Consider the following 22,027-nt stretch of genomic DNA (forward strand, 5'->3'; position numbering starts at 1 on the left):
TGATAATGGGGAAAACAAGAATTATCTTGTACCTCTAACTTTGTATAGTCTGAGAAGTTTCAAGGGATGCAGCAATAGACCTTCACCTTTAGAATTTTAGATGTTTGTCCTAAGTGGAATTGAATCTGTGGTTTCACCTCAGAGATCTTGTGTAAGTTCGATTTCCCCCTGTAAGTACAATTATTTCTTTTATTATTGCTTTGGCAGCTACAAAAGCTGATGGATTTGCACTATATTTCCTGGGAGAATGCAATAATGTAAGTATACTGGATTAAGATGCTGCTTTTCTGTACAGTTACAAGTGCATTTTCCAATTTGACAATGGTATTTTGATTTTATTTTGCACATCATTTAGCAGGAAATGTTACCTGAGTGCTGAATATTAGCTTTATGTTATCTGTATTTCTGTAAAATAGAAGTTTATTGAACATAGAGTGGTAATGAAAAAGTGCTTCCTGCATTTAGATCCTTGGCCTTCAATTCTTTTAAAGATTTGGCAGTAGTGCTGTTGTTTCTCTGATTGTAACAACTTAACTTGTGATTTTGCCCCATTATTAATTGTCTTTAACAAACAGAATTTAACTTGGATTTACTCTCTGATGTTTTTAAAAAATATTATTGGGTCTTCTGTTAACTGCCAACTGCAACTTGATAGAGAGATAATGTAAATTTTAGATGTAGTTAGCATAAAATATATTGTACATTTAAAATGTATAATTGAAATTAGTTTCTGATGTAATAATTTGAATAAGAGTGAGTCCAGTGTTTGCTGGTTTGTTATTTGGCCTTTAGAATGCATTACATTTTTTTTCTATCCAGATTAATTTGTGCAGTTACCATTATGTAGGATTTTGTAGTTACTTCAAACAGCTGCCAAGAAGGAAATGCAGTTTATACTTCAGTCAGTTCCATCAACTTAAAAATCATAATTTGTCAGAATTTTTATGTCTTTCATTGGTTCAAGAAACAAATTAAACTTTTCTTACTGAAAAATGACTACAGAGGAAAATATTTCTCTCATTGTTTTTGTTTCCTTACTGTACACAGCCAGTTTTTTTTGTAGTTTTTTTTTTTTTTTGTATAGTCCATTAGCCAATTTCCTCTGCTTTTTGTGAAATAATTGAATTCAGAATAATAGGAAAGAATGACATTTTTGAAATAATGGAAACAGGATTGAAGATGTACAAACCTGCAGGTGATTTGAGCCTTGCCTGAGTATATTTTTTACTTATTCAAAAAGATAGTGTCTAATTTGAAGAATGGGGAAGAAGGCTCATACAGAAATTTCTGAAATGGGTTTTTCATTTTTCATTTAATAATTATTTCATATAGTAAAGATAACCCATTTTATAATTCTGAAATTGGATCTTCTCTGGATGAGTTCTGTAAGTAAGTAAATAGCATATATTTTTAATAACCCTTTCACTAAGGGGTGTAATTTAAGTAACGTGTTGTTCATCCTTTATGAATGCAATCTTTGGTTCTCATTAGTAGGTGATAGCATCCACTGTTGTGAGTGGGGGGTGATGCAAACAGTCACTGAAGAGCTTCCTCCTGCTGCCAAAGGCAGAGCTCTCAGGAAGTGCAGCCATCCGTTCTGAATGCTCAGCGATGGCCAGCTTCAGTGGCCGTCACTGCATGCCAGCTGAGCATGTTCGTCTCTCAATGCTTTGTCAAAGGTTACAGTAAAATTAACTTTACAGCTTGAGACCCAGAGAATTCTTACTATGGTGAGGTTTTTCCTATTAGTGTGGGGTTCTTCCTAGTTTTCTGATGCTTTGAGGGCCTTGACACTCTATGACCTTCTGCTTTTTCTTTTTCTTTTTTTTTATTTTTTTTACTAGCCAATTAGGCGGTGGAATCTATTTGCTTCCCAGTATAACTCTTTCCTGAAAGAAGTTCCAACCACTAAAAACACATATTGACTTTATTAACCACTGCTATGTAGCTGCATCTCCCAAAATGGAATGTTCTTCATGTAGCTATTAAAGGGACTGATCCCAAATCCTTTGAAGTTAGTGTGAGATTTTCCATTCACGTTAGTGGGCTTTGGGCCAGACTCATGTTGGGAGTCTTGTAACTAAATGGTAATGCATTAGCCTGCTTTTTGTAAGAAATTGCAATTGAAAATTAATTTGGATATCTTTGTCTCTTGAATATTTAATGTAAAGGATGTGTCCAAGTGAGATTAGCCATTGTCCAGCAAATACTGGCAATGTATTCTTATTTATTTTTATTAAATATCTTTTTCAAATGGGAACAAAAAGACTTTGCATAGCATAAATGGCGGAAAGGAGCTAATTCTTCAAGCTGAAGTTTCAAAAATGATACAAAACCCTAGCATTAGCCTGAACAGAGTAGTTGCTGAACACCTATGGACACATGTTGAAGAATGGCTTCTAGTTTTTGGTGGCTTAATTTTTGGTGCATGGTTTGTGACTTAAATTTTGCAAATTCAACAAAACCTTTTTTTTTTTTTTCTATTTTATCATTTGGCTTTTTGTTTGTTAGCTTGAGAAATATACATAAATCTGCTTGTATTTATCCAGTCAGCAGCCTCGTGTTTCAGATCTAGACCTGGTTATTTCCACCATGCTTTCAAAGAAATTATTTGTGCCTGAGTAGAGCTTTTCTGGAGTGTGTGTATATGTCTTTTTGAGAATTAGGTACTGGGAGGGGATTGGGGAAGATGGAGGAATCCTGTTAATAAGTGGATAAGTTCTTTCTCCCAAACGGTTTTGTAACATTTAGTGATGTGTGTTCTGACTCAATTCTGTAAGGGAACTTAGCATCAAAACTGAAGCAAAAGCATTAACTCCACTTCATTTCATCTCCCCCTGTAAATACGTATAGGTGGACTTCTGTCTGTTTAAAAACATCCAAATCTGAGAGTCTTTACACATGTTAATCTCAGCTAACGAACATTTTTGCAATATGAGATTTCCATAACTACCTTTAGCCTAGATTAAATAGGGAGTTTCTAATTAGGATAGAAGATAACTTCCTTTTAGAGAAATTCTAGATATTTACAAAATGAAAACCAGCAAATGATTGCTGCATACTGTGTGCTCTTATTTTTTAATATTGAGAGAATTGCCATATCATTGCAATTTTTTTTTCCCATGGGTTCCTAAGAATTTATTGTAAATCTTTCTTTGATGCAAATTTTAATATGGACAGTGCTTCCCTTACATCAAAATGATATTAGAACTGAAATCAAATTTGTTTAATGTGAAGAAAAGCTCTAGATTAGCTGGTCTTTTCCTTTTTGCAAAACATAGATGATACCCTGGCCTTTAAAGGAGGACCCTGTTTTAGAAAAAAATCCTTTGGAGTTTAACAGTACAAATGTGAGTTTAAAATACCTGTCCATATATAAAGGTTCTTTATGGCCTTATTTTGTTTCTCTCTATTGAAGTTTACAAAACTATATCTTGATTTGTATTAGAGTTGGATAACAGCATAAGGACAAGGTAATTTCTGGCTGACAGGTCAGGTCAAATGCCTTCAGGATCTTTACTTGAGTGAATTTGCTTGAAATGAAAGATGACACACCATTTGCATGTTACAGTGCATTTCTTTATGCAAGTGTTACTCAGAATTGGTGCCAGAATGAGTGTGACCAGTTCAGTTATTTTAGCAACCTTCTGGTTGTTCAAATTGCTTGGGAGTGCTGGCGCTTCTCATGCTCCTTGCTAAGGGTGTTCTGATAGTATCATTCTGCTTTTCAAACAATTGCCCCCAAGCAGGTAAGTACCACACACATGTCCAGCTCCTTCCATCCCCATAAAGTTGCCCTGAGTATCACTCTGGATTTGCATATGCTATACATATGGTAGAATGCATTGTAAAATACTCAAGTACTGGAAATATAGCTTCCTCATCAGGGTCAAGTGGTCTGAACAGACGTGTGCCCATACTGCCTCTGGTTCTTGAACTTTCTTCATATCTAAGAAATGATCTTTGTCCATGGGTAGTGCGGTTATGCAAATAAAATTATTTCTTCTTAAGGTACATCACGGCCATTTTGCTAATGCTATATATTGGAGACCAGAAACACTTGAAAACCAGACAAGGATGTTTCGCAGCCCTCCAGCAAAGGACTTGACTTTATTTCAGTTTTATGTTTTGGTTCTTAGGGGAATGAATATATAGTTCATAATTTTCATGTTATGACCATAACTGAATATCATCTTCAAACATGACTTAAAGAATTTACTGAAATTCTCATATTGGATTGGGGGTGTGTGTGTGTAAGTCAATGTGCCTAAGTACCGTGCTAGGTGGGCATGGATTTAAGCCCATAAACTGACGTCTTTACAAGGCAATATTTCTAAAATATTTATCACAGCTATAGAGTTTCTAATGTATTATTATATTATCTGATTCTTCAGATACTTCTTGTTTATAGTCCTTATTTGTGTGAGTAATTCACCTCATGATTACATTGTGATACCTACATAAAAAATGTATGACTTCAAATTTAATAGGCATACACTTAAAGTAGCTTTTACTAGGTCTTGTGAGTGTTACTTACTTCCTGAAACTGCAAATTGTGTTGACAAACAGATCATCCTTGCTTCAGATAGAAGTTTCCAATAGCTTCATTGTAAGAAATAATTATGTGAGGCCACAAATATGTGCACATACTCTGTGCTTCAGGGTCTGTCTTATTAAGCTAGTCTAGAATTTCTGGTCGTGCAGGAATTGTTGCAGCTTGATATGCACTGCCACCTAGTGAATTTGTGGGGTGGGTGATTTGAATTATTAAGAACCAGGATAAAAACATTTACTGCTTGCTAACTGTTTCAGGGTTTTGAGCCAGGCTAAGATACCTTATTTTGAGTGCGTAGACATCTCTGAAATTTGAGTCTTTTAAACATATTTCCAGGTGAAACCCTTCTAGCTGCAAGTCAATTCAGAAAATTTCGGTCTCTGTCCTTTAATCAATTTCGAACATCATGTACTCTTTTTATATATAAAGTGGAAGAAATCTGTTGCTTGCTTATTTGCCAGTAAATAGTGATACTCATCAGAGAGAGAAAGCTGTTGATGAGTTATAGTGTGGTGGTTTAACTTTGAGCCAATAGATTATCAAACTGAAAGAAATTAGGTAACTGTCAGGGTATATTTTAGTGAAATTTTGGTCCTGTTTCATTTAATGTTCATGTAAATGGACTTGTGGAATATGGTCATGATGAATATACTATATGTAGAATGCAGAACTGGTTAGAAAACTGTACAGAGATGAGTTGTTTGTGGTTCACTATCAGAATGGGAGAGTATTTTGCATAAATCCTCAAGGATTTATCCTATATCTAGTTTTGCTGAGTATATTCGTTAATGCATGGGTGAAGGAAGAATATAGGCTTATTAAATTTGCATGTTACATGAAATTGGGAAGGTGTGCAGATGTGTTTGCAGGGATGGATTAGAATTCAAAGTGATCTTGGAAAAATGGTCTGAAGAAACCGGAGTGAGGACAAGTGCTGGGCTCTTCATAGATTGCCCCTCTCTTTGTAGGACAGTTGGTGACTTTGAGAAAGGTTCTGGGGTTTGCAGGGAGTTTCAAGGTATACATGAGTCAGCAATATCATTGCTGTAGGAAAAAAGACACTCTTGTGTGTACTAGAAGCAGAAATCTAGCCTTTGGGTAATTTTCCCATTCCTCTGTCCATTGGTAAGGTCTCAGATGGAATGACATGTCTAGTTTAAGCACAGCACTTTTAAGAAAAAATTGAAGGAGCTGAAGTGAGTCCAGGAGAGAGCAGGGAGAATGGTCAGGAAACAAAAAAAACTGGTATTGCTTAGTCTAAACAAAGGAAGTTGAGGGGTGAAGAAATGCCTGGATAAGATAGAGAGGAAGGGAATCGTCTCTTCTCCGTACCTACGGTGTGTAGGGCAAGAAGTAGTGGGCTTGAAATGGCATTAGGAAAGCTGTGGCTGTAATGAAGCACTACAGTGTGTTGCTTGTGAAAGCTCAGGATCCTCATCCCTGGAGGTGTTTGAGAACTGTCTGGACAAACATCTTTCAGAAAAATGCTTAGCTGACCATGCCTTAAAACGGACGGGATGGAAGAGAGGTGTGTCAACTTAGTTTTCTGTGTCAATGAACTGATGTAACTCTTGTGGTGTTTTTCAGTTTTGTAAATCAACTGGGAAGTTTCCAGGAGTGAAGGGCAGTTAGAAATTGAAACCATTCAGAAGGAGGAAAACATTAAAAAAACCCGCAAACCCAACACACAACTACTACTTGTTTTACAGCATATAAGTGCATCGTCCTCATTTCACAAGTATCCAACACTTGTACATACTATGTAGTTTAAAAATGCAGATCTCCTGTAAAGTACACTGTCAGTTATCAAGAAGGAACTAAGAAGTTTTTCTAAACAGTGGAGGTAGTTGCTGGTTTGGTTTTGGTTTTTTTCCACTTCTTTTATCCCTGTGTGCTTCATGTAGTAGGGTTGCTGCGCTTGTGTTTAAACCCAGGACATAATTGCTCATAGCTCTTTAAGATTTTAGTGTGGTTCTATAGGGCTACTCTTTCAATTTAGCCAGTTTACAAATTCAAGGTTTTTGCCTGTGGATACTTTCCAAGTTAGTTGTGTGCATTTGGTTTTCTTGGTCGTCATTGCTTGTTGTGATGAGTTCTATTCCTGCAAAAAAACCTGGCCTTAGGGCACAGCCTTTATACCTATCTGCAAATAATTTTATCATTAGGCTGTGTGGTCTTACATAGAGTTGTTACCTCCTTTACCAAGAGTAAAAATCTATTACTGTTACTGAACAGAAAAGGATGTGAGCAGCAAAAACCATTAAGCTCACTTAATATCAACTTGCTTAATTCCCATTTCTCTTTAATGTTGTTTGTTTGGGGTTTTTTTCCCAAGCATCAAGTCGTAGAGCGATGCTTTAGTATTAAGGCTTCCATTTAATGTCAGTTCAATATTAACTGGTTTTCCATTAAGCAGTTCTAGGGCCAGTTTTATCAGCAAAATTCACTGTGGAAGAAATTAGATCAGGATCCAGTCACCCTTACCACCATAACAGTTTGTTAATGGAATATTTGTCATGTGTGTACTTTAACCCTCATTCTAATCACTAAACCAGATTCTTACCCAGACCTCTTTTCTGCAAAGAAATTTTAGAAAAATCGGTTTATGATTGGTATTTGCTTAGTTACAAGGAGTATTATAAAAAAAGAAGAAACAACTGAGCAGTTAGTGAAATGCTGAGCATTACATGTTTGCAGTTCAAATCCAGCCCTGGCAAACTTTATATAGTTAGCTGAATGGTTTCTACCCTTTGTGGGTTGGGATTTGGTGTTGTGCCAGATTCCCATGGGCTACCCACCAACAGTCGCTAGAAAAATAGCATCAATTACACCTGTAGTTGATCTCTTCATCAGAAGAACCAAAGACTGAAACCACCTGAAAACTGTAGGTACTTATCGCTGTAAGAATATCTGTCAGGAGGTGCTGATGGTATTGTGTTATGAGGCTTGAGCTGCTACTCCTCATTTTTTCTTTTATTGGGATTTTAATCCGCTTCCTCTGTCAAACATTAGATTTTCTCTAGAAAAACCAACTGTGGGGCCAAATTATGGCAGCATGACAAGATGAACATCAGTAATTCTTCATGTGCATGCTCTTAGCTGAACAGTAATGAGGGTTTTTTCAGCCACAGTAAAAGAGGGTCAAGATAAATTACTCCATAATTTCAACAGACTGTGTGCATGGCACCAAGAAAAGAGCACCGAAAGCCGTACTGTTATGGCTTATTGGCTATCTACTAATTTTGTTATGTATCTGAAAGCCGAGTTTGCTGTGTTTAGCAGTGAATTGAAAACGCTGCCATGTTGATACCCCTCAAGAACTGATTACAGGATTACAGTGTACATCATTCTGCATTCCTGTAGACTGGAAGACTGTTAATATACTAGGATTTTAAAAATACATTAGAGATTACAATGTGTTGCCTATACCTAAAGTGCCTGTGAAATATAAAAGGGTGAATTTTGTTGCATTTGTCTGTGTTCACCAGTGGCTGAACCTTCGTTGTGGTTGTCATTTGTTTTGGACTTTGTTTTGTTTCAGTTTGGGTTTTTTAAGCACCCTTGCTCTCTGTGGCCACAGTCATGCCATTAGTGGATTCCAAGCCACACTGTAACATCAGTCAAAATGAATAGGATTTCTTTTTTTTTGGTTGGAGACCGTATCAAAGTGAATTTAGAGATTAAACTGGGAGGGAAGGTATCATTTTGAAGATTTTGGGCCCAGCTGGAACAATCTGTCGTGTCGCAGAAGGCAGGAAAGCAAGCACCTCGTGTGCTCTGAGGTTCCAACAAGGTATAGGAGGTTTCTGGTGTTAGACTTCAGTGTTCCCCTACCTAACTACATTTAAAGAAAGAAGCCCATTGCCATATGGAACTTGTTGGAAAAAGATTGGTAATAGGGTAGTTGAGTTTGATGTAGGTAAGGAGATTCTATCTGTGTCTGGAAGGAGGGGAAACAGATCAAAATAGGGAATTGCAGGATCCCGTGAGCAGCCAGGTGCCAGAATTCACAAACCTGGAAACTTCCAGAGGATTCGCTCTCCAAGCCGATGTTTGCTCTTTTGTTAGAGTGACTCTCCCATCTTGGTTGCCTTCTCCCTCATCGTTAGTAGAGATATCTAATGCTCTGTGTACAGTAGGTATCTTTTATTAAACTTTTGCCAGGAGAGAGAAAGTGACATTACAATGTCATAAAGAGCTGTTCTTGTTTATCTGTTTCTGATACTGACAATTGTCACTGCAAGTGGTTATAGCAGCAAAAGATCCTGTGAACAGCGTACAGGCATCCTGCTGTCTCCTCTGCCTTTTCCATTTGCTGCATTGTGAGTTATCAGTATAGTATTTGGGAAATTATGGGACTTTATATTCTTATATTTCCTTTTTTATTGACTATATATTGTTCAAGTTGTCATTAAAAATCCACCAGTTCCTTATTTTGATTATTAATCACCGTTCAGTGTCTTTACCAGAAATGTAAACTGTTAGTCTGTTTTTGAAGTAAAATATTCAAAACCACTAAACGAATGCAAGTAATTTAAAAGGACCCAATCTATCCGTTTCTTCATTTACTTGTGAAGCTGTATACAATATATCTGATGTCTGCATGGGAACATTTCTAATTACCCTTTGAGCTAGTGAAAGGTGATTTGAATTTGCATTTGCAAATTAAAAGAATGCTAGAGTGATTCATGGTTAGAAGAGATTAGTTGAGTCCCAAATTTTATTATTATTACTGTACATTTTATTTTATAAGTATTTTCATAAACGAAGAACAGGAAACGTGAGCTGGATAGGTGAAAAAAACCTGGTGGTTGTGGACACTGGTAATTAAAGAGATTCTGTTAAAGCAGCGTCTTGGGGTGCCTCAGAGATTATTTCAGTAACGTGCTGTAGGAGAGCAGAGCACAGCTTATTTGTTCTGACTGCATTTCATTTGTGTGACCTTGCCGTTGATGAATTCTCGGATTCAAAAGCTTTGTTAACAAAACTCCAACAAACCTTGAGAAATTTGCACATCCTTAATTGCCAATAAAAGTTTAAACTCATTCAGATTTAAATTGATTATATATGGAATGTATCAGCAGTCATAAAACTTCATTAGGTGTATGTATAAAGTCAACGTGGAATGGGTAGAGGCTTATGGACTAATTGCAGCTTATATATGGTTATGAGAAATTTTGCCTTTCTTTTTAATAATGCTGCGTGGTCAGGATAAGATTATCAATTGTTCCGTGGTGTTGGAGATCAAGGATTGTTGTTTGAGGTCTAGGTGGAAGTCTGTCCTTGTGCAGTCGTACGTCTCTACTTGTACAGAGTCAGGAGGGAGAGTGGCAAGTTTAGAACTTGCTGGGTAGTTTGAAGAGTTTTTTGATCTCTGAGCCCTTAGCAGTGGGCAGAATGGAATTGCTTCTGCAAAACTCTTCTTATCGCTGAAAGTAAAATAACGTCCATGATCTTTTTCCCATATAGGGGTGCCTATTCACAGCAGTATTTCAGGGTGGTAGGAACAGAGGGGTTTACCAGCGAAACTGGTAGTTACACAAGGACACAGGAAAGACTGTGCTGGCAAAAGCAACTTTTGCTAGCAACACTTCATGGTGTCAACACAGTTTTTTGGCCATTGAAGATCCAGTGAAGGCCTTTTCTGGAGAAAAATACATGTGTGGAAGAAGTGAGTTCTTTGTTTTCTGGTGAAAGTGGCCATTTGGTTTTGTGTTGTTTTTTGGGGTTTTTTTTGGTTTTGTTTTTTTTTTTTTTCCTTGTATTTTGTTTTGAGAAGCTGTTTCTGAGAAGAGAAGGATTTCTGTGTTGTTTTATATTTAGCTATGGGCATGACTCAGGAGACCAGTGTGGAAAAGCACATTTTATACACGTAATTTAAATAACATAGTTACTTTGCTAAGCGTCATACATTGCTATCTTGGCATAAAGAAGCAAATATGTCTTAAGAAAAAGTAAGAAGAATGGTGTGAATAAAAGTGTTAATCTTTGGAGAGATCAACTTTGGTCTCCAGTGTCCTGTTAATTTAATTTGACTCATTCCACTACTTACACGACATAATTCAGAATTTTGAACATTGTGTTTCATCTCCTACATTTTGCAGTACTCTGCAATATGAACCACCTTTTCAGTATTGAAGACATTATAGTGTTACTGTCCCTGCTATAAAAGTAGTTTTTAAATAGTAAATCTTTTTCCTATAAGCATATAGTGTAGCAGGTCAAACGTTTGTGAAAATATGTATGTCTGTGTTTCTATACCCTTTATATCCTAAACCTTTTACTGGCTGCTTTGATTTTTTTAAAAAATATTTTATATCAGAACACTGATTTAAATAAATCGTGGACTGTGATTTCTTCAGTTTTATTAGAATAATGTACTTTTTTTCAGATTGTGGGGTGCTTTTTTTGGATCAGTTATGTAAAATGTTCTTTTTCATTCTGTTTAAGCACATGTGAAAAAATGAAATTGAAGCTTATGAAGGCAAGTAACTGTGAAACTAAGTTTTCATTTAAGAATTATGTGTATCTATTTTATTAGATTATAGGAAAGTAAGAATAAATGGAACTTTTCATTCTGGTAAATTGAGCGGGCTTGTTCTGTCAGATTCAAAGTATTAATTTAATGGTTTTTGTTGTTTGCGTTTTGTGTGTGTGTGTGTGTGTGTGTGTTGCTGCTTTTTTTTTTTCTGGCACATTTTTGTAATTCATATGGAAAATAAGCATTCTGACTTTTCCAGTGTCTTTCAGTGCTAAAGGCCACTCTTTAAAGAAGCCTTGAGTGTAAATGGGTTTGAAGAATAAGGTTGATGTTTGGGATCAGAATAAACAGAAAATTTCAAGATTTAATGCAAGATATCAAAGTGGAGTAAATATGGTGCATGTTCAGTAGAGCTTCTCCGTGGAAGAAGTATCTTTCCTTCCAACTGCATGAGACATATGAAATAAATATGCTGAAATGACTAGTCAGAGCTCTATTTTCTCTTTGAAGAGAGTCTAATTCTCATCTGTATCACAATATTAGCAAAAGAGTAACTGACGGAAAATTCCCTTCTCGTCTTGCTGAACTTTTTGAGATTGCCTGCCTTTCTGCTTAAGAACAAGGCAAATACGCAGTTACTGGTTTTATCAGAATCCTGAGTGTTTTTCTTTTGAACTCACTGAATGCCCTAGCCATTGCACTACTCTTCTTCTTGGATAGACTTCACTCTTGTTTTGGCTATGAATTCCGTACCTTTATTTGACAATTTGTTTTCCCCTCAGTATGAAGTCCAGCTTTCTCTTTCCAAAATGCTGTTAATTCATACAGCTAAGGTACCTTCATTGCTGCAGGAGTACCTACACATAGTGCATTATATCACATCTCCTTAGTTTCTGAACATTTCAGTGTGTTCTTTCTGGAATTGCTTAGTATGTTTTATGGTGTGCCTCACACATTTGCAGGATAAAGAAACGATAGTTATGAGAGAATACATCCCATATCATCCGTTCATTTTCTGCAGCTGACAGTAGATGCTGAATTTTCACTTGCAAATTGTACCTCTAATCTGTGCTAGAAAACAGCCCCTGTTTAGTAATTTATGTGATCTCTCAGGGCCCAAATTGGTAACTGTTGATCTCTGAAATCTGTCTCTGTCCTTTCGTACCTGAGTTTTCTTTGTCTTGTTCTAGCTCTAAGACATAGTGCAAGGGATTCTGTAGAGTATGCGGTGAGCTGTGAAGTTCATACTCGAATGGTAATTGGAGCCTCAGCTAAAATAACTGTATGAATACAAATTTTTTATCATAGTTTCTATAAAATGAGGATAGCATCACCACCCAACTTACAGGGCAGTTGTAATAAGGCATAATTAGAGATTGTGAAGTACTCAGGTGCTAGAGTGATACTGCCGTCACAGGTCTAGCAGAGTGAAATAAGGGAGATTCCATTGATTTCATAGTGACTGGATTTAGCTTAATTTCTTTAATGAATCATGCCCATAGATATTTTTTTTTCTAAATTTTCTGTAGTGTTTTTTTCTGCAAGGAATAAGTATGCATATAATGGCATGCTATTTAAATAATAACAACTCCAATGCGAAGCTCCCTGCTAAATGCTAAGCCTAAGCTGAAATCTTACTTGAACAAACTAGAAGTTCTTTCTTCAGTCTTTCAAGACAATGCTGCATTCTGAGCTACCACAGTCTGGAGTACCTGTGCACCTGCTTTTGTCTACTAATACAGAAACCTTTGTGAATGATAAATGTAGGAGACAGATTAGATGTAATTAATATTAATTATCATAACTGTTGACGCTTTAAAATTATGGGTGATTGACCCTTGTAACAGCCCTAATGAAAGCAAAGTCTGATAGTAAAATTAATCAATACAAAGGAGTGAATGGCGCAATATGTGGCCATTTTTACCAGAAATTTTAGTAATACGTTGTGTGGTGGCACTACCATCTATCTGTGGTATTAGAAATGTAAATTAAAAAAAAAATAAAATATATATGCCTGGCAAGGTTCTTTGCCTAAAATGTTTCATCTTAGTTCATATGCTTTAAGTTCACAATTTAAAATCATATAGTTATTTAGCAGTAGAGTTACTTACTACAGGAACTCTCACTATATACTACTGGTCTTACAAATTTATCGGTGAAATTAATTGGATCACTGATAATAGTAAATAAGAAAACACAATTTGCCAGTAGAAGATGAGTCTCTGAGGTAGTGCTTTAATTGTGTTAATATTTAGAATGCATGAGGTGGGAATGGCTCAAGAGTTTAGACATTAAGCTGAAGTCTTGGAAATACAGATTTGATCCCTGCTGTTCTAACACTTGGTGTAACCTCTGCCATGTCATTTTTTCCTCATGTGTCTAAATTCCATGCGTGTTTAAAGAGTAATAGCTCTGCTACGCTGAATAGGGTGTGGCAGTATAAATGCTTCAAAATTTTGAGAGTCTCTGGTTCCATAGTGTTAGGAGACACATAAATTGATGGATGGAATGAGATGAAGGTAGGAAAATGGAACAGAAGGTGAAACTTTTTGCTTGTGAAATGAACTGTTCCTGCTGATTGCACTGAAGACAGGTGGGTTTTTTTGTGGTTTTGTGACTTTAAAATCTGTTGGCACTAACAGACTGCTGCTTTTCAGGTTGTCTGAGGGGAAAAAGTAAAGGAAAATTTTAGAGAGACTGTGATAAGAACATTGCTTTCCAGCACTCTACTGTTCCATAAAGTTTCTTTTTCACCCCAAAATGAATGAAATTTTAGATTTGAAGAGTGTTTGGCATACAGAAAGGTTTGCAGGTTCGACCTCTTTATATGTGTATTTAATTTTCTTTTTGGAAAGTAATATTTGCAATCCCATTCATTCTGGTGGTGTTAACTTATTTAATACTTTTGTTACAGAACAATTATCAGATATTTCATGATGTGAATGTTGTCATACCTGACTTTTCAACAAATGAGACAGTTTTAGTTAGGCAGCAAGATTTATTAATTAAAATTAATTTATTCAATCCTTTGCACTACATAGGTAGCACAGGAACTGTGTAAAAGTAACCACGCTTCCTAATTGCATTCTTTCTTTTTCTTTTTTTCCTTCTAACTAGAGTCTGTGTGTATTTACACCACCAGGAGCTAAAGAAGGACAACCACGGCTCATTCCCGCAGGGCCCATTGCACATGGCACTACAGTATCTGCTTATGTAGCCAGATCCAGAAAAACGTTGCTAGTAGAAGATATTCTGGGGGTAAAAAGCTTTTTCTTTTTTTAATTAGATGATTACAGCATGTTCTTAGAATGAATATTTTGATGCTGAAATGTTTATTGAGCTGAATGTATAATGATGGAATTTACATCTGTCTTGATACCAAGGAAATGTGTTAGCAAGTTTGGATTAGCTTAATGGAATAATTTCAGGATACCTCATTTATTTTTAAGTGTAAATTTAGAGGATTTTTGTCTTTTAACCTTTTGTTGTTGTTTTTGTTGTCAGATAAAGAAGTAATAGCACTATAGTCACTTGGAGAGGAAAAAAACCCTATCAATCAAAACTCCTGTCTTCCTGGTCTTGAAATACTTAGTGTGCTAATCCCAAACAAGATGACTTCCATATAGTCCCTCAAAGTTTGATTTAATTATAATACATGGCTCATACTGACAAGAACGTTAGTCAGAATTCCGCTCGTTAGACAGGATTTTGATCTCTGCTTACGCTAATGTAAAGCTAGAATACTTACAACATCAGTAGACCTACGTCAAAGGCACACTAATGTAACTGATATCAAAATATAGGCCTTTGTCCATAAAAAGATTCAGAAAATCCTAAGGTGGTATTCTGATAATTCTTGGCACTCTGCATGTCTGTCCTTTTTAATTTTTTGAAAAACTTAATCCTCTAGTCATGCCTATGCAATTGTATCAAACTGGTCTTTCACCTGTACTTTATGAGAACACTTTATGAGCAGCTGGTTATGAGAACACCAAGGAAGTTTAAATTCTCTTTTCAGTGCTTTCTGTTCTTCTGAGCTTTGTCCAAAATAACAGTCTTTGGATGCTGTGGCCAAAATTGGACATTGCTATTATAAAAAAAGTATGACCTTTATTGGGCAAACCCGAGCTATAAACAAAATCCTAAATGCCTAATGTGAGTAGACTTAACTAGAACCACAAAATAAAAAGGCAGAAGCCGCTTTCACTGTAGCAACAATCAATACTTTCTATACAACCAGGACTAGAAAGATTTTATATGTTGTTAGGTTTTTTGAGTCACATATAGGGCTTAAATTATTACTGTTAATTTCCGATTAATATTATGATATCCTTTCATATGGGGTGTGTATGTTTTGATTTTACATTCATAATAAAACCAGAGGGAGACAGTGGGGAGGAGTTTTGAACTTTTTTGTTGGTTTACAGTATCAGTGTATTATTGACTGAACAGGGAGATTCATTTTGGTGACATGGTTTGCCTTCTGGCGGTTTTCGGAGGATCTCAACAGTGACAGGAAGCACTTGCAGATAAACTGCCAGCCCTTTTTTTTGGAGGACAGAAATAAAAAATGAAAGCGAGAGGCTCGTGTTGCAAAGTGCTTCCCACTCTCTTTTTGTCTGTTATTTGTTCCTAGCCCTTCAGATTGATTGTCGTTATAGTAATTAAAGTAGAGATTACTTGCTGTTTCTTTTGAGAAAGGAGAGATTTTGATGAGCCTTGAGGGTGTGTCTGTCTTGCCTAACCACAGCCTGCAGGGAACATCTGGCAGGAATCAAGTACTAAATGACTGAAGGATTGATGTGCAGCAGAGTGGGTCTCTCACACTTCATGTAGGCTAGTTACTGCCTTACTAACCGTAACATCCAGGTGGCTTCTCAGGTCTTTGTGAGTTTTCATACATGGAGAATTGAAGCTATAAAGCCTTGGATGTTCCCTGTGTAGATTAGAAGTTAAGAATTTGGGTCTTTTATAGCAGCTGTTAGATTATTTTAATATTTGTTCCTGGAACTTTTGCACCGGTTTATTCAGTATGCATAAGCAAGGCAATGAGAAAGATTTTGACTCTCATGCATAATTTGTTTGAGAACACATTTTCCTCCTCAGGAGTCGGTTGAGGATTATAACTTTGTATAAACTAAACCTCAGGTTTCAGTTTTTGTTCTCTTGCAAGCACTGCTGTCTGCTTGTTAACACTGAAATATGAATGGTCCACATCATAATTACAAATGCTTTGGGTTTTTTTTGGGAGGGAAATAGTGTGGTGAGGTACTGTTGTTTGTTTGGATTTTTACTTAATCTGATCTGACATTAGCAACGAAGTGATGGTTTTTCTACCTGTGAGATTAGAGAAAATGTATTATAAAAACAAACCCAAAGCTGGGTCTAATACAACAACTAATTCTGACTTTACATCAATAAGGTTATCTGTATATGTAAATTAGTGCTGAGATGTTTTTATTGCATTTTTTAGTAGATGTCTTAGCACTGTGTGTAAATTATGCTGAGATATGAGTTTTAGTGAATTTTATCATTTTCCTGCAGATTTAATCAGCCAGAAGAGGGAGGAAAATGTCAGTATATCTTTCACGTTAATGTTACGATATTTATATTTTATCAGATTATGTTTACATTTTCTAGGATGAGAGATTTCCCAAAGGTACTGGACTGGAATCAGGGACTCGTATCCAATCTGTTCTGTGTTTGCCAATTGTCACTGCAATTGGTGATCTGATTGGTATCCTGGAGCTTTACCGTCACTTAGGCAAAGAAGCTTTCCATCTTAGTCACCAAGAGGTGAGTTCATGCCCAACCTTTCCCCACTACCTCACAATGGTCAGCACTTCAGCCCCCACAGACTTTCTTCTATCACTCTTCTCACGTTTTTTCTACCTTTTTTGTGCTTGACTTTTGTTCTCATTGAATGTTACCAATTGGAAAAAAAAATAGGTAGAGATTTGTATTTTCAGTCACAGAAGGTAAAATTTACATATACAAGTACAGGGAAACCTCAAGAATTTTACCTTGTGTTCTTTTGTGGAAAACAGGTTCAACATTTCTTAATCAATACAGAGTTGTTAGAGAAGCTAATGCAGAGCAGGTGAATGAAATATGAGTGTAAATCACGTGTCAAAAAATGAAATCACTTTGTATAAAAAGGACACTGCTGAGTTATCTTGAATCTCAATTTTAACTTTCCAGTAACACTTTACTTTACAGTATGGAAATATTTATGGTTTTTTTAGTTGACTTTTTAGGTGTGGCTTCTCAGTGAATTAGCCCCATTTTAAAACATGATGCCAGATGTTGAGTCCTTATGTTTCCTTAGGTTTCTTTCCTAGGTTGACAACAATGTGCTGGTTTTAGGTCATCCTTTTCTTTAGTGTTTAGGGGCTGACATCTTTTGTCTCTCTAGCCTGTCCCATCTCTCTGAATCATCAAGATTTACTCACTGTCCTTTGTCTCCTGAGCTAGATGTTCTTAGAAACTGTGTGTATATGTGCTGGTACCTGGATGATCTGCTAATCTAGGTGCCATTCATGAAGATCTCTTCTGCCTTTTTTTTTTTTCCGTTCTGATGCTTCCCCATCCAGATATTCCCATTCATAACCATCTTCCCATTTCCATAACTGTTCTCTACACTGCATGGTTTACTGTATTTATATAAGGCCTGTTTAGTTATGTTGTCCATATGTGTCCATTTGTCAATCCAAAGTTATGAGTTGTTAGCCAAGTAGAAACAAATTTGAACATAGAGCAGTTGTCTCAAAGGCTAGCACTGTATTAAAGGTGTTAGAAGTGCATCTTAGCTCTCATGTCTGGGTGAGGATCCTTGTTATATCCCATCTACGTATTAAGATGGCTCTCACATTAAGATGAATGTACCATTCATTTCTCTCTGTACCCTTCCCCAAGGAAAGGAACATGAACACAGAGGTTAGGACAAAATGGGGTGAGTTCTAGACAGGTGTGTTGTCTTATTAGTGGTACCAGATGCACCATTGAGCAGTTTAGCTGTACTGAACAGGAATTAATCTTATGAAAAGAACAGAAACTAGCCCTCCCAAGGAAGGAAAAAACATCAATATTTGTCAATCGTATATTCTGTTTATCAGTAACCTAAGTAGCCTAGCGTACATGCGATGCTTATACGTGTGTATTAGTTGGGCAGTTAATGCTGCTTCAGCCTCAGCGTCACATCTGGTATTTTTTCCACCAGTAAGTAGAGGTCATGGTAGAGGACTGGATTAGTACGGTGGTGACAGTGTCCCTGCTCACAGAACAAAGAACAGGCATTCATACAAAACCGGGTTTCATTAATTCTGCTGCTTACACACGATGTATTTATTTTTTACAATTATCCTATTCCATTAATGAATCTGCAATTCAGATAGGTCTCAGACACGCATTGTTCTGTGCAAATAGGAATCTTTTATGGTATATGAAATACCTTCTGTAACTTAAGTTCATGAATGTTCTACTTGGAAAAGACTGGCTGCTAAATACGCGTATTTTGTTAGTAAATTAAAAATATTTTAAGGTCACTTTCTGAGTCTTCTAAAGCATTCTTTTCATTTTCAAGTTTCAGAAAGCCTTTGGATACCATCAGCGGTTTTTATAATATGTGTACAATGTGTTCTGTTTAAAAAAAAAATAAAATTACAAAAAAAGTATCTTAGGAGGGTATACAGCAGTAGACCTCTTGTACTTCTGTCCTCTGTGTTCCTATAAAGCTCCTGTGTTTCAAGGCCAGGAGATTATGCATGGTAGCACATCTCAGTTAACTGCAGTTTACGTGACATTTGTTTGAAATGTTGCCTGGAAACTGTCATACTTAAAACACTAGTCTTGAGCTGAGGGATCAGGTCTGGTTCTTCTGCCACCAAAATGGTAGTGAAAAGAACAGTGCCTGTTTACAGCTGGAAATAGCTGTGGCTGAAGAGAGACAGCCTCAGAAAGATGTTATGGGATATTTTATTTCTCTGGCTTATGGAATGTTTGTTTTGATGTTGTATTTCTGAGCTGATCGGTTCCCAATACCGCTTCTGAAGAGCATTGGTAAGCATTTTTTTGGTACCAAAAAATGAAGATTTTTCTCTTGTGACTGAATGTACCTTACTAAAATTGAAACACTCACAAGCGTACTGAGACTTTCACAAAATAACTGTCTTTCCACAAATTGTTACTGCCTGTCTGTCTAAAACAGCTCAGATAATTTACTTAGCAGCTAGATAGAGAAAATGAGCATGTAACTGATGTGAAGCTTTCAAGGTTTCTTCAGAGTTACTTTCTCCTGTTTTGTTTCAGGTTGCAACAGCAAATCTTGCCTGGGCTTCAGTAGCAATACATCAAGTACAAGTAAGCGTGGCTGTTTTTTCATTTTTTTCATCATGTAACCCTTCTGCCAGGACTTGATTAGTAGGAACATGGATTATGATCAAATTTAAGTGGAAGTCACTACTAAAACATTGATTCAAGCAGTAGATTTTACTAAAGGAAAAAGAAACTTTAACAAAGTAGATAAATAATTGTTAAAGCAGAATTATAAAAACTTCACAGGTTTTCTTCTTGTAAGAAGGTAACTGCTGGACCAACTGCTTGCTTTCCTCCTGCTTTGGTATTCAGTTTGAGATTATTAGATGTTGCTGGCTAAAGCCTACTTTAAGCCACCGTTGCTAGTTACTACATGGTCCTGTAACATCCTCCCACTAAGGATACTTCATGCTGTCCCTAGTCGGGTGCCTAATGAAGCAGCTTTGCTAATAGGTTTTGTTATTTCGGCTAACGGAAGACAGCAACACTGAAACTAAACATATTCATAGTATCATTTAGGTTGGAAAAGACCTTTGGGATCATCGAGTCCAACCATTGACCCCCCTCTACAAAGTTCTCCCCTACACCATATCCCCTAGCACCATACCTGAACAACTCTTAAACACATTCAGAGGATGGTGACTCCACTTCTTTTGTTAGCTCACAGGAGGAAGTTCACGACATTCTTTTTTTCTCCAAGGTGACTTTCATACATTTGGCAGAAGACTCGCACAAAACTTCCTGCTTTTCTTTTCTGGGCTCTAATATTTTCCACCTTGGTGCTGGAGGTCGTTGACTTTGTTTAGGATGGTCATTCACCCTGCCACATTTAGGCAGAATTAGCTGATGTAGAATATTGTGTGCTAGTAGAATTGCAGTTGCATGCAGTTGTAGCTTCACTTTGTAACAATGACTCCCTCTTTAATAGAAAAGTCTTTCACACCTGAGAGAACAAAACACAGAAAGGTTAGTTTAAGCCTGTCCACTGGTCATTTTCATTTCTCTCCCTTCTGCTAAGCAGAAGGCTTGCCCTTCCCAAGCTTTTGCATGAGAAGAATGCAAAAACTTTGATCTGGCATTGGGCCATACCCAGCATCCTCACAGCTGGGCTTTAGGAAGTAGTGTGTATCAAGAAGTTGTACCTACTTACCTAATTATATGCTTGTGGATGTAGTTTGTCATATTTTGCATATTTATTTATATCTGCATTGCACATATGAAAGGTATTACTAGTTCTGAGTGATATTTTATAGTGTAAAAGGTACAAACAGTAGAGGATTGTTTTCTTTTTTTGATGTCAGTGCTTGCTCTAGTAACATACAGGTGTACAATTATACTTTAGATACAGAGTATGCAATTAGGTGACGTAAAAATACAGTTCAAAGCTTTGCTTCATCTAATACTTTCCTTCTAAGCTGTAGTATGAATACTACTTTTTGTGTTCATACTCATGCTAATTTCTCCAAAAGTTGAGCATTTATCATCTGCTACTTAGCTTACTTAAACCTGCCTGATGTCAGTCTTCAGTTGTGTCTACACGCTACTTTGCAACCTGCAAAAAAGTGGTAAAAGTATGGTAAGGAAGAAAGCAAACAAAATATTCGACATTCTCAGAAGAGCTGAGGGTCTGGATAAGGAGGTGGTGTTAAGTTCATTCCATAATCACATTCAGTGGCAGCCTTTGAGGCAGCATGAACAAGTGTTAACAGCCAACATCTTTTAAAGAGTCTTATGAAAGATGTTACTTGCATTTGATAGTTTTCACTGAGCAGCTAGATAGCTAAGTTTGAAGCCCAGCACACAAATCCAGCTTTTAATTTTATACAGTGCTGTAACATATGTATATACTAGTAGTAGTATTTTTTTCATACAAATTAAACTGGTAGGTTGCGTGACTTCAGTTTCCCTCTAACTTCAGTGTTCTTTTGAAGCAAATGATAACGTGATCTGTGCTTCCAGGTGTGCCGGGGCCTTGCTAAGCAGACTGAACTGAATGACTTCTTGCTTGATGTATCGAAGTAAGTGTGATTTGCACTCTAATCTCATCAATTTATTTTGGTGGGCTTTTCTAACATGGCTCTTTCAGTCTACCTGTGTTTTACACTGTAGCTCACATGCAGGTGTGAAGGCACACCTTGGAGGGTGGGCAAACTTCAGCACTGGGGCAAGAACAAATGATGTGAGTGGCACTGGTGTATACCTGTTAAAACTTTTTTATTGGTGGTGGTGCAGAAGAAGTTGCGACATCCAATTATGCTTAACAGAATTTGTTTGTTGTTTTGGTCTTTTGCGTGCTTTTTTAGCCTTTTTCCCTCCTCTTCTGTCAATGTTAAACATGGCCCTCTTTTGAGAAGCGAGGAATAGGCTTGCCATCTCTTTCCATGGGCAGTTTTAGAAGGTTTGAAAGGATTTTATGAAAAAATAGTTAGCTTGCTTCAGCTTTCCGCCCCTTTTTTTGACATGTAGGTATTCACACACACATGTATAAGTATATGCACCTCAGGGATATATGCTTGAAGAATCAGGGATGCCGCACGATTGTTCTTTCCCTGCATTTGCTGGAGGCCCTGTTTTCATTTTCAAAAACTGTAACTGCATCTAGTGTGTTTTCTTTTAATTTCTTGTGACAATGCATACAAGATTAAATTGAAAACGCAGTAAGAGTATGAAACCTAGGG

The 22,027-nt window shown here is 36.7% G+C and overlaps 1 protein-coding gene across 4 annotated transcripts in view; it reads left to right on the forward strand.

Moving 5' to 3' along the window:
- Positions 1–22,027, forward strand: part of PDE10A (phosphodiesterase 10A) — a 393,462-nt gene that overhangs the window by 327,301 nt on the left and 44,134 nt on the right. For 3 of the 4 annotated variants that reach the window (XM_074580278.1, XM_074580274.1, XM_074580276.1), the window contains 5 exons: positions 208–257; positions 14,154–14,294; positions 16,677–16,832; positions 19,344–19,394; positions 21,309–21,367. In XM_074580278.1, the coding sequence (XP_074436379.1) occupies positions 208–257; positions 14,154–14,294; positions 16,677–16,832; positions 19,344–19,394; positions 21,309–21,367 (457 nt within the window). The remainder of the gene's footprint in view (positions 1–207; positions 258–14,153; positions 14,295–16,676; positions 16,833–19,343; positions 19,395–21,308; positions 21,368–22,027) is intronic. The other variant, XM_074580277.1, reaches the window with a different exon arrangement.

This window comes from Larus michahellis, chromosome 3, assembly GCF_964199755.1.
Source record: "Larus michahellis chromosome 3, bLarMic1.1, whole genome shotgun sequence".
Classification (NCBI taxonomy): Eukaryota; Metazoa; Chordata; class Aves; order Charadriiformes; family Laridae; genus Larus; species Larus michahellis.